Source organism: Colias croceus, chromosome 2 (genome assembly GCF_905220415.1).
Source record: "Colias croceus chromosome 2, ilColCroc2.1".
Lineage (NCBI taxonomy): Eukaryota > Metazoa > Arthropoda > Insecta > Lepidoptera > Pieridae > Colias > Colias croceus.
The window spans coordinates 6,095,830-6,109,439 of record NC_059538.1 but is presented as its reverse complement, the minus strand read 5'-3'; the positions used below and the strand labels follow the sequence as shown (position 1 = coordinate 6,109,439).

Below are 13,610 nucleotides of genomic sequence, written 5' to 3'. Positions count from 1 at the left end.
TTTAAATTAAATTTAAAAAAATTGCATAGAATTTCAGAAGCAAAGAATAAAGATACGTATATGATGTAATTGTGAGATTTATTTATTTGTATAATGTTGATATATAATTTACAGATGAGTCGTGTTCACTTGAGGCACCGTTCAAAGTATGAGGATCCGACGTAGCCGCCGCGCATGGCGCGCTGCACATGTTGTTCAAATAGTCTTCGGTTACTCTGGAGCTCATCCGCTGCTTCTTTATTGAGAGGATCTTCGGGATTTGGTTCCTTTAAAAAAAAAAACAAAATTACCACCCTAAAACAAGTTATTTCGGCATTCGGAAGGTCTGCTAATTATGCATATTCCTACTTAATTATTGTTTTTATATGTATGGAATGCAAATTATCGATTTAAAGTTTAAACCTAATCATCATTACATAATATTCTAAGAATCAGGATTTCTGAAACCGAATATTTGAAGTCCGAGCGATATGCAAATAGCATTTTAATTAGTATTAGTCGCAACTAATTAAAATACAATTAGTTTTTTCAGATGTTATTATTGAAGTGATAATAGATCTTAGTAGTTCACTGGAGTAAGCAAACTCGCCCGCGCATCATACCTAGTTCTACTAAATGACCAATATTCTAAATATAGCACACAACACTCTTTATATTTATCGATTTATATGACCGATTTACTTAAGTTCGGTGGGTTAAAATACTGATAATTTAACTTTGACGAAATAATAAATCTTTGGATATAGCCGTGAATACATTTGCATCCCAAAAATGACGGTTCACATTTCGTGTTTGTTTCTCCTTTTTTTTTTGTAACTAGATATAAGATTTATGGTACCCCAATCGTAATTCTTAGGTAATAATATTTTAAAATAGTACATAGATCTTTCTGTTTTTGGGGCTATTTGATGCACGAAGTGTTTTCAGACTTTTATATTTTAATTTCTATGTTATACCTACATCCTAAAATAAAATAAAAAAAGCTACAAACGAATTGATAACCTCCGTTTTTTGATACGTCGCGTCGGTTAAGTTAAATACAACAGTTTAAGGTTTATTTTTATATCAACTACTTACTTAAATTAAGTACACACTACACATTGCATAGCCGAACTTTGGTGATGTGATTCATCATTCAATAGCTTTAAATAATCAAGGTCAAGTCCCGAATTTACTCTCAAATAAATATACACTACTACAATCACGTATCAAAAGGATAGACAGTTTATATACACCAACAATATTGTAACTTTTATAATAAGGCGCACTCTCACGCATCCAACAGACTACATTTTACTCGCAAGCCTACACTAGTCGGGCAATTAACTGACTTTGTCTTGCCCTTTTTGAGCGTGTACATTCTGTACAGTATACATATTTGATATTTTAACTTCCAAAACTTAGCACTATTGCATATTATTTATTAATGGAGGTAAACCTCTCCTTATGGCATTGTTTTTTGTTCATAATCAATATGTAGGTAGTAATTTAATTATTCTTAGTGTATTTTATGTTAGTCCGAAATGCTGTGTTACATGTGGTGATACACTGGTGACTGTTAACATTCACTAAAATCATTGGTGAATGAACGTCATTTATCCTTTTCATGACGATTTTGGTCATTCACCTGTTACAGTTATCTTACACCACGACGACTTGGTACATTATGAGCGAATTATGCATACATTTTATAAATAAATGCACTTATCAAGACTAAGTTACATTTGCGTTAGGTTATTAGAACCGTGATCCCAAAACGCACTAGCCGAGCAAGTGAGAGGCAGAACCTAATTCTGCCTATTTTTTTATTAGGACAAAGTGTATAAATATTATAGATTTTTTTTTAATTATTATCATGGGTCATTCTTTTTTTTGAATCGTTCTCGTTTCGGACATTCGCAGTAATATATTTTATTAAAAATTACACCTACACTTGGTTTTTTATGAAAATACAATTAATTTAAAATTGGTGAAAATGTTTTTAAGCATTTTCAATTGTAATCAGTCAGCAGTTTTAATTAAAAAGCTATTCTAGAATAAAAAGTTCTAATTTAAGACAATTTTTCCAAATGAGAAATGAGGCTTGCTTTTTCTTGTTATGGTATTTTGAATACATACTATGATATTTCATAATATTACCAATGTTTAATTGAAAAAAATGTTAAATATTAAAATTTTGAAAAATGGTACTAAATGGGAAGCTGAGACCGCAACAGAAGGAGTAGGTATGTATATTTCTTCGGCACACCCTAGAGCCTAAACAGCTTGTCAGATTTTCATGTGAATATAGTTTAAATGCTTACCAAGAATAAATACTGTAATCCATAAACTATAGAGTTAACAGTGAGCACTGGTTTCCAGTCTTCTCTGAGTATATTTAAACATACATTGCCCTCTAGGTCTATATTGGGATGATACACAGCTGTTTCACATTTCACTTTGGGTGGTTCATGAGGATAGTTTGGTCCTACCTAAAAAAGTAAATTATTTTATGACACAACAAATTACTAGCTTGACAACTTAGGAACTGTATTTTGATTATGATTTGATGACAATACTTGGTAGTGAACATAGGTTGTAACCAACCAAACAACACAACCAATACAAATACTTGCTTTTGCCTAAAGGCATAACAACCAGTACTAAAATAACTACTTACATACTTAGTACCAACATTTTCACTATTTTTTAGTACAATCATAAAGATATACTCAGTATAATAATCAACATGTATGTCTAAGACTGAGTTACGAGACTTTGCATCAATGCACTAATTCAATTTCATAGTTTTGTTGATAAAATTTGATTATAAAATTAAACTTTGTGAGAATGTGTGAATTGATATTTGTTACTCTTTTATGCAAAATCCACTGCTGAAATTTGACATAAGATATTTAGTATATGGACATAGGCTACTTTCGTAGCAGTGGACTTCTTCTATTAATTGTCTTAGACATTTGAATTTTAAATGGATTAAAAATATTATCATTCAAGAGACAAGAATATAAATTTTTACAGTACCTACTAAATTAAATTGCTTCATCCAAAAACATATATTTACAGATTGCTTTTAATATATTTGAAGATATTAAGTTTAAAAAAAAAACTATCATTGAATTTATTGACAAGAGCTATAATGCTTTCCTCCTAAATAACTCCTCCTGAAAGATTTAGGTTTTCCTCAATCACCACAGTTGTAGAAAAAGTAGATTCTTACATAGTGATGTGCTTCTAATTTTGAATAACTAACTGCCTCTATTGAATTGAGTTGATCAGGCATCCGCCCCGGAATGGCGCGAAAGGATGCGGGTTCGAGTCCCGCCTCGTGATCGAATTTTTCTATTCTTTATAAATTTATAACTGCCTCTATTGTCTAGATATTAAAGCCTTCATATTGATTTACCTTAAAGCTAAATACAAATCTCCCTCCTCTATAAAAACCCTCATCTGGACAAATTATTAACTTGAAATTGAGTAAATCATCTGGGTCTGGAAACTCTGTGTTACATGTCTTGGGTAAATTTAATTCATTCAAATCTGTAAAGCAAAGAAGTTATAAAGTTATGATAGAACTGAAAAAAGATAGGAGAGTATATATAATTTTACCGTGGACAAATACTTTAAGCAATACTCACAAGCAACGAAAATATAATAAATTTTTATATAAAGTAAAAGAATTGCATATAAAGATAAAATTATAAGACATTCGAATCTTGCTCTTTACCAACCTTTTGTGATCCGCAATTGTGCTGCTGACGCCTTTTTTTGTGAACCGCCTGCTCGTGCTGATCCTTCTTCATCTTTTTTTTGTTGTTTTAAAGAAAAAAGTTTAATCATTGTCCTAATTCGATCTAAATACTTTTATGAAATTGATTAAAACACAATATATTTTGACAGCTTCAATCAAATATGAAATATCAATTAACAATAGGTACACTTTACAAGTAACGACACAAAAATGTTTTATTTATTTTTCCATTAGGTATATAATAACTGCAAAATGTTCACAGGAAGAAATGGAAACAGAAAAAGCACTAGTAGGTAGGTATTTTGAGGATTTCTGAAAAAATGCAATAAATATAGTTTTCTCTAAATTTTTTTTTATCTATAGGCGAAATGACAGCTATGTATGCTTTTTTGTATCTGTGACATAGATAATAAAAATGTGTTTGAGCTGAGCCAAGTTTGAGCACAGTGTTTGAGCGTGGTTTGAGCCAAGTTTGATCCAAAATTTGAGCTGACGTGGAGCTGACAGATTTATTCATACGGGGATTTAATAATATTTTAATAAGATTTTAATGGTCTCTTTCGGTAAATCATAATATAAAATATTATTTTCATATCGGAATCGGATTCGAAACGGCTATAAAGAATTCATATTAGGAAGCTATGAATCAGATTTAAAGGAATTTATCTACCAACATAATCACGTTTTTATTATGGAACGTCGTAAAATGGCGTAGGCTTGTTGAAAAAATATCGATACATCGATATTATTTTTACAATATATCGATATTTTTAAGCGATATTTAATAGTTCGATATATCGATGTATCGATATAAAATTCTAAGCATCGAAAAGGTATAAAAACCGATATTTTTTTTCGGACTAATAAACATTTATAAGTTTTAAGATTAAAAAATCCCAAAAATAAAATTATACTAACATCTTTTAACAAATTTTATTATAATTATTATATAATAAAAAATTTTTGAATGGTTATTTGATTTATAAAAAATTATAAATTATGTATATTAATTAATATTTATCTAGAAATGTAAGATGATTGAATTAGATTACACCAAATAAATTAATTTTTAAAGCACGAATATTCTCTGTCAAATCATACCGATATATCGATATTTTTTAATAAAAATATCAATATCGATATTGAAATTTTTTTAAATATCGATGTATCGATATATCGATATTTTTTTTCACTTTCGACATCCCTAAAATGGCGGAGAAAAATAGAAAAAAGTTGTCAGATTATATGAAAAATTGGAATTGCTGTTAACAATTCACGAAATTATTCATTTTTTAATCTCTTATGGACTGTTATGGTGACATGATGGATCGCCCGCTCGTTCGATGAATTTAATTCTCTAGGCGAAACCACCACGAAACCACATGATGCGTCACGGGCGTCACGGCCGCGGCGCAACATATTTGCCGAATCTTGTCGTGCCGTGACGTGCAGTGTTGCCAATTTTTGAAAAGGCACAAGGCCAAAAGCAAAAAAGCACTAGTCTGTGTATTTTCGGTCAAATAGAGCGCTAAATGTTAATGGTTATATTTTTTTTACAAATAAGATATGAACGCGACCATATTGCAGATTTTCGGCGGTATGACGACCATTTGGAATCGTCCGAAAAGTATGGCATGGCGATTTTCGTAAATGGCTGCACGACGATGGTTACCTGTGCAAAAGTTAGCCTGGTACAAATGGTTGAATTGTTTTTTTTAAATCAACACATTCGCGTCGCGTCGGTATGGCGGGCTATAAGTCACACCGGAAAAGTATGGCATGACACTTCCGCCTACTTCTTTTTTATGGGCTATCGGTAAATTCTAAAATTTATGTGTTACAAATCGTTTGACTTTCGCTATTTTTCCGACGAGTTCGACTAACGCCCATGCGACTAAGCCGCCGGTACCAGCGTTCACACCATCGTTTTTCTTTTTGTCATTGCGTACTTAAGACTCCTGTAGAACCGCCATGCCATCCTGTTACAAATGACTCGAAATTTTGTGTCAATATCTCCCGGTCTAATAGTTCTTATCGAAGAATGTCTTTCGGTTTTATGTGCGGGGCGATGTTATATTGGAAATTGTAGTGGCAAAAAGAAACGAGATTAAATTGGCCACTTGGCCAGTGATTATTAGTGAATGCTAGGCATTATGAATACCTACTCTGTGGAGAGTGGAGACTGTTAAAATTGGACATAATGATGACATCTGTGACTTGACTTTGACTTTTGAGTTCTAGCTTCTTGTGCTTACTGGCTATTGCCACCCTTCGAAAAATTGAATTGAATTGGCTACTGCATATTACTTGCTCCACAGAGTACTTTTATATATATTGTGGCTACTGCTTGTCCTGCTTGACGCTTGTCTTGTAATAACGTGTATAATAAAATAAAGCGGTTTAGAATATTTAACTTATAATAAAGGAAGCAAAAATTACACTAAATATTGTGAAAATTCATACAAATACTTTGTATAAGTAATATATAATCTTTCTTACATTATTTTGCTCAGCTATAGGAAAATGTCTAACGAAGATGTTATTGAATTGGGGTCTTCCGATGAAGAGAAGGAACCTGCACCAAAAAAGGTAGATTTAAACAATCTATTGGCAATTTTTTTGCTTTCATTAAAATTAATAGTGTTCTTATTTGTGTCCACAGAAAAAAACTATACCCAATGCTATGGTACGCATACCAAATCCATACGCGAAACTTCCAGGTTTAACTATAAAGCCCTCTAAAAAGGCGCCGGAGAAAAGTCAGAAACTTGACTTAAATAAAAAAAACATAAATGCTTCAATTAAATTGCCACAACAGCTTGTAAACAGTAATGTTAGAGAAACTGCAAGGATATCAGCTAATATGCAATGTCTTCTAGCAAAGAAACAAGGACTCAGCTGTATACCAATTAAAATGTGTAAGCCCATTAGGCCTGCTAATTCAACTACTAATGTTGCTAATAAAGCCACAATTTCAAATAAGACCAAAATAAAGGGTATTATACCTGGTAGGATGCTCTTAAATAATTTGCCTCCAAGTATAACAATTAAAAGAACAAATGATTCTCCTACAAGGAACATATCTCAATTAGGTAAACAATCACAAAAGAAAATGAAAACTAAAAAACATTCCCCTCAAGTATTACAAACAGTTGAAATTGATGATGAAGATGTGCCAGTAGCATCTACATCCGTACCTCAGTGGTACAAAAGACCTGAAGAGGAAGATGATGGAGTAAGTTTAAAGACAGACACAAGTCTAGAAAAAGTTGAATCGTTAGAAGAACAAAATAATAAGGAACCTGAACCAAACAGATACATTGAAATAACTATTGAAGATAGTCCAATAAAACCTGCCCAATCTAAACATACTGGTGAAGCTAGCAATGCTATCACTATTGAAGATAGCCCCATAAAAGCATTTGTTAACAAAGATGAAAATAATCCAACATTAAACTCAAAGCAAGATAAAAATAGTAAAAAGAAACTTGATTATCCACATGAGATACCTATTGAAAATAATGGAATGGTAGAAATTGAAATCCAACCTATGGAAGAGAATGATGTAATAAAAATTAACCATGAATACAGAGCAAATAAAACAAAGCCGAGTAACTTGAATGACCAGCGTAAAACTGAATCAAGGGAAACTGACTCTAGGCAAGACAAGGAATTCAATGCTACTTATCAAAAGTTTATTGATACATGTTTTCATATTGAAAACTCTGATGACATGAAAAAGATAGTTGAAAAGAAAATCAAAGCATATTATAGACAATGTTCTAAAGAGTTTGTTGATTCAGAGGAGTTCACAGACTTGGTGTCTGGAAAGATTCTTGCTATAGAAGCATCACCAGACAAAATGTATCTTTATATTAAGGATGTTGTTGATGAGTTAAATATGCAACGGAAAATGACGAAAGCCAATATAAAGAATGAAGATGACTATGAAGGTTTGATGCTTCTTTAATACTGTATTTGATGTAGTTCTTTTTTATTATTCACTTGAATGGAATGTGTTTATCCAAGCTTATAATATTTTTTTAATATTAATTTTGAAATCCATTATCAACATCATCTTGAGGTTGTATTTTGTTTTGTACATAAACATTCAATCATTTGCGAAAGGATATTATTACATACTAGCTTCTCCGCGCGGTTTCACCCCCGTGGCTCCACCCCTGTTGGTCGAAGCGTGATGATATATAACCTAGAACCTTCCTCGATAAATGGGCTATCTAACACCGAAAGAATTTTTCAAATCGGACCAGTAGTTCCCAAGATTAGCGCGTTCAAACAAACAAACTCTTCAGCTTTATAATATTATTAAAGATTTAATTTGATTTTTTATGTTCTGTCAGCCCAATTATGCAATATTTATTTATTCTTTTATTAAACTTAATTTACATTTTGAATTTTTCCATGGAGCATTAAGTAGTATTTTTTAATACTTAAAATTATTTTTCAGACTCTAATGAAGACACAATGGATAGAAGTGAATATGACACTAAGCGTCAGAGACAAATTCGAAAGTTGGAAAAAACACTGAAGAAATTACACAGAGCTATTCAAAAGCTTGAAGAACAGGAAGTTGACTTTGATGATGATGATGACTCAGTTTATTTGTTAACTGAGAGGTAAATAATTTAAATACTAATTTAATAAATTAAAATTTTCTCTTATATTGTTTATTTTGTTTAAATACTGAAGTAATAATTGACACTTTTTTCAAATTCAAATAATTTATTGCTTACCAATACATTTTTACATATTAGCAACCTTATGCAGGTTAGGTATAACCTTCTGCAATACAATCATAATATTACATATATTTAAATTACATCATACTAGGACTTCCATCTATAATAGGAACTTTATTAAAATTGCTTGTCTGTATAAATAAAAAGTTACCATAAGGCATAGAGAATTATATCAATTATGGTAATTTTGGATTCCCATAAGAATCAATTTGCCTGTTTTTATTTTATAAATAAATAAAATGTATATATATAAATAAAATGTACATTGTTTTATATTTCCTCTTGTTGAATTACTTGGATATCAGGAGGACAGTGATTTTTAATGAGTTATGTATATTTTAGGTATAAAGAAAGATTAGTCAAAGTACACGCAAAGTTCTGTCAGTTGACAAACACTAAAATGCCATCAGAGCCAAGTATTAAACTTGAGGTTCGTCCTGGCCGACCATCCGGCCCTGTACGTAAAGTTGAAAAGCTTATCAATGTTAAAGTGCCAATTGGAGCGCCGCTACCATTTCCTGATTTCCATGATGTGCTACGTTGTGTAAGAGAGGCCAACCAGGAAGATAAACTTGGCTGGAGTGAAATGGAAATTATAGAAGAAGGTAAAATATTTGAAAGATTGAAACTTACTATACAAGGTGTCCCACTGCTGGTATACTAAGCTCAAAGTATACCCGGCGCGACCTAAGATGATCCCTATGACACTGACAGTTATTCTCAAGAGACAAACTTGTAATGGCGTCACCATTAAATTAGAAACGTATTGGAGGCGTCTAAAAATGGTATTTATTAATTTTTAAGTAGCTTTATGCCATTACAATGATATTCCGTTGGAATTATAACAATTCTTAACATTAACGAGAAATTAGATCAATCTGACTTTACGTTTACGTCCTTCAAAACTTACATCGTTGGCATTTATCGACTAGTGCGGAAAGTATCGATAAACAAATTTCGATAATGGAAACGAGTTCACATTTTTTCCATGCTTAAGCTATAGTTCATTCACTATTTAATGGAACAGAACATCGCAGCATAATTAATTAATTAATTACCGTTCGCGTTAATTTACTTACCTATGATAATATAAGTTTTTTAGGAAAATTAAATGGGGGATTCCATTTTCATGATAAAATAATATACACTGTGTTAAACGGGTTAAAAATTACGAGAAAATGATAAGGTGCATTTTTATGTTTTGGAAAACTTTTGTTTTACTTACCGTTTCGTTTACATAATAGACGTTAAAAATTCATTTTATAATATTTGTAAAAACATGTTTACCGACGTGGCTGAATGCAAACCACGCCTTTGCCTATAAAATAGTAAAGTATCGACACGATCCATCATACGAGCAATCACTAAGACGAACTGTCATAGGGATCATCTTAGGCCGCGCTGGGTTATAGGTTATAGTTTTGCATACGCAGAGTTCGTAAAAAATACTTATAAAATTCTAGACGCATATTTTTTTCAAATAGATGGATTCTTAAAACTGTGTAAAAGTGTATACCCATAACAAGCAACCCGCACGTGAGCTATCTTTTAAGATTATGTTTTCATAGACAAAATGCTCACATTATAGAAGTGGTATATGCCAGCTGCGCGAAGCTAAAGAATAAAACATAGATTACCAGGAAAAATTTAGCAAAATTTTTTGACGTAATTTTGTTTTTTAAGTATTTTTTACGTGATCAGTGCATGCAAAACTACAAGTCCCTTCGCGCTTAGTATACCAATAGTGGGACACCCTGTATAGTAGTATATAAATTTATTTTTTTTCGGTGACTTTTCGATTGAAAGTTAGGTTGTTTTTTTGGTATTAATTCAAAATAAGGCGAAAAAATAAATATTTTCAATCAAATAAATTACAATGTATTTGGGACATAATAAAGTAAATTTTCACCAAATTTCGTAGAAAAAAAAAAAAAAAATTTTGAAGTAGATATAAATAAAAAACCAAAAACATGGTTTTTTGAATTTTTCACCTAAATTTTGAGGTTATGTGATAAAATTGTGAATACAAAAGTTGTAGAACTTTTAATTACCTACAACTTTGCCATTGAACTTTTTTCCGTAGGACTTTTAGTTTTGTCGGAAATCGAGAGAAACCATTTTAATCTCTTAAAAGCTCCCCCCCTCACTTCCCGAACTCGGATTGACCGTAATTTATTTTTCCTTTTATTTTAATCATATTCCCCTCATTTTCCAATGGGTTTCATCCGACTGCGATTTTTTTTATCTTTTTATTATTTTTAAAGGCTTCTACTCCAGTCTATTAATTTAACTCGTCATTAGTCTACATGTAGGAATGAGGGAACCTTATATTACTTAAAAATTATTATGTATTTTCGCGTTTTCATTACTTTAATCATTCAATTGTCATTACTTGATTAGTATAAAAGTAAGAACTAAAAAAAAAAATATAGAGCATCTTTATATTTCCAGCTCGATCTATATTTACAAGTTGTGGCAAAAAATTACAAAGACGTCGACAGGAGAACGAATGGAGAATAGCAGCATCTAGACTACCAACAACTGAAGACCCTGCTGAAAAGGATGAAGATCTTAAGAACATTCTACAGAAAAACAAAGAAGTAGCTGCGAAAAAGGAGTCAGAAGTTTTCAACAAGTAAGTACTATAATTTATTTATCCAAAGTAAACTAGTATATATTTTGTTTCTTTATTAGAAGAATGTTATTTTAACCTTCATTTTTAATAAAGTGAATGTCAGTATTTGAACTTTTTGCTTATATTATTAAAGAACTATTTTAAATTGATTGATTTTTTTAGGTATGCTGATCGACAAATTCAATTAAAATTAGAAGCAGTAGAAATAGGCGATAAAGAAGCTGACGAATCTCCAATAGAGAGTGAGGAAGATGATGATGCAGACAGCACTTTATTAAAAGATAAAGAAAAGAGAAAAAGTCGTTTAAAGAGGCTTATCCAGGAAAAGTCTAAATTGGTTAATGAAAGATCAAAAGAAGTAGTACCTAAAAATGTAGAAGACGATCAAGAAAAATCGGATCAGATTGAGTGCGATAAAGGAAAATCGGATCACGTTGATGACGGTGGAAGCGGTAGTAATGTTCAGAAAGAGAAAGATAATGAAATAATAAATAGTGATTCCGAACCTAAAGATAATGACGATAATGAATTACAGACTATTAGTGAGGATAATAATATTGAATCAGACGTTGATGAATTACACCTTTTGCAAAAATTATATTCGGAAAATGAAGCAAATTCTTCTGAAGTAGATTCAGAATCAGAATCGCCAATTAGTTTATCTGATTCTGATAATGAAAACCCAAGAGGTGATGCTGAAAGATCTACTCTGTACGCTATGGATGTTATAAGCATTGAAAACTCAAGTTACTCTGATTCCGAAAATACCCTTGAAGATGCTAATAATAAACACTTTGAAGTGAGTATCGAAAATAAAGTGGAAGAATTATCTAACATTAATGAAGTTGAAATGTTATCTGGTGATTGTAATAATATCCAGAAACAGACTACTACTGATAATTGTAATGGTGAAAATATTAAAAATATGACACACGCCGAAGATGCCACCCAAGAACATAATGATATCGTTACCCAACCTGAGCAGATTCTGCTGTCACCGGAGGCGGAAGAAGCAAATGAGAATATTTTGCTTGGTTCATCTGATGATGATGATCACATAGTTAATGACAAAGAAGTCGAAGCGTGTGTTAATTTAGGAGATGATAATATATCAATTTCAGAAACATGTATCGGTATTCTAACACCAAATGAAAATAATATTGAAGATAAAGAGAAAGGTCTCATACAAAACGATAAAAATGAAAATCTTGTGCCTCCACTATGCAGCGACGAAATAGAAAAAAGTGACTCAAATGTGGAAAATACTAACATCAAAATAGATCAAGAAGATTTGGCTATGCCTCCACTATGCAGCGACGAAATAGAAAAAAGTGACTCAAATGTGGAAAATACTAACACCAAAATAGATCAAGAAGATTTGGCTATGCCTCCACTATGCAGCGACGAAATAGAAAAAAGTGACTCAAATGTGGAAAATACTAACACCAAAATAGATCAAGAAGATTTGGCTATGCCTCCACTATGCAGCGACGAAATAGAAAAAAGTGACTCAAATGTGGAAAATACTAACACCAAAATAGATCAAGAAGATTTGGCTATGCCTCCACTATGCAGCGACGAAATAGAAAAAAGTGACTCAAATGTGGAAAATACTAACACCAAAATAGATCAAGAAGATTTGGCTATGTCAGTCACAGAAAATATATAATTGTACAGATTTAATTAAGAGGCCTACACCACCGAAACTAGCGCCACCGAACATTTTATTTTTTTACTCCTTAACCAGATCAAATTTAAAAAATCTAGCTCGGTACTTTGCTAGTATATTACTTGTAGTATTTTTGGTATTACTTTTCACTATTCTAACTGTTCATTATTCTAGAGAACTTTTGATTACCGCCAAAAGTGGCCACTTTTGGCGGTAATCAAAAGTTCTCCTAATTTACCGAATGCAAAATAATGAAAAGTAATACCAAAAATACTACAAGTAATATACTAGCAAAGTACCGAGCTAGATTTTTTAAATTTGATCTGGTTTAGGAGTAAAAAAATAAAATGTTGGGGGGGCGCTAGTTTCGGTGGTGTAGTGGCCAATATTTAATAATTTTCTAAATAGAAAGCAAATATTAAAGACTGAACAATATTCAGCTTCAAATTAATCATTGGCAAATTTTAAATATGCAAATAAATATTATGCTGTTTAAAATTAATTGTATTTGCATCACAGGTTTATGGTATAATATGTACATATATATAATTTAATTATACCCAATACTTTTATTGTTATGATTTAGGATTTAGAAATATCATTATTTCTGATATGATATTTTTCTTAAATATTTGATGCACATCATCTGCTGCAAGTTATAAGTGAAAATGTATATTATTATAATTTAGTATTTTTTGTTTGTACTCAATAAAATTTCAATAGTGAAGAGAAGTTTCTTTCATTTTGTTCCCTTAAATAAGAATGCAACAGGCAACATCTCATAGGTTTGTTATTCTA

General features: G+C 31.4%; 2 protein-coding genes across 4 annotated transcripts; one reads left to right on the top strand and one right to left on the bottom strand.

Moving 5' to 3' along the window:
- Nucleotides 1-59: 59 nt before the first annotated feature.
- LOC123705659 (NEDD8-conjugating enzyme Ubc12) lies at nt 60-4,086 on the bottom strand. Its single transcript, XM_045654559.1, has 4 exons — nt 3,729-4,086; nt 3,404-3,537; nt 2,304-2,471; nt 60-266 (listed from the first exon to the last, which is right to left on the bottom strand). Exons 1-4 carry the CDS (start codon nt 3,835-3,837, stop codon nt 126-128), a joined length of 552 nt encoding a protein of 183 aa, XP_045510515.1. The 5' UTR covers nt 3,838-4,086; the 3' UTR covers nt 60-125.
- Nucleotides 4,087-6,089: 2,003 nt separating this feature from the next.
- On the top strand, nt 6,090-13,539 carry LOC123705657 (daxx-like protein). 3 transcript variants are annotated; one of them, XM_045654556.1, is made up of 8 exons: nt 6,090-6,337; nt 6,411-7,701; nt 8,217-8,385; nt 8,851-9,113; nt 10,960-11,143; nt 11,306-12,377; nt 12,465-12,830; nt 13,193-13,539. In XM_045654556.1, the coding sequence occupies exons 1-7, from the start codon at nt 6,272-6,274 to the stop codon at nt 12,810-12,812; spliced, it is 3,393 nt and encodes a 1,130-aa protein (XP_045510512.1). In that variant the 5' UTR covers nt 6,090-6,271; the 3' UTR covers nt 12,813-12,830; nt 13,193-13,539. The 3 variants fall into 3 exon arrangements, with proteins under 3 accessions (XP_045510512.1, XP_045510513.1, XP_045510511.1); XM_045654557.1 differs by having other exon boundaries at nt 11,306-12,684; nt 12,772-12,830; XM_045654555.1 differs by having other exon boundaries at nt 11,306-12,830.
- Nucleotides 13,540-13,610: the final 71 nt, after the last annotated feature.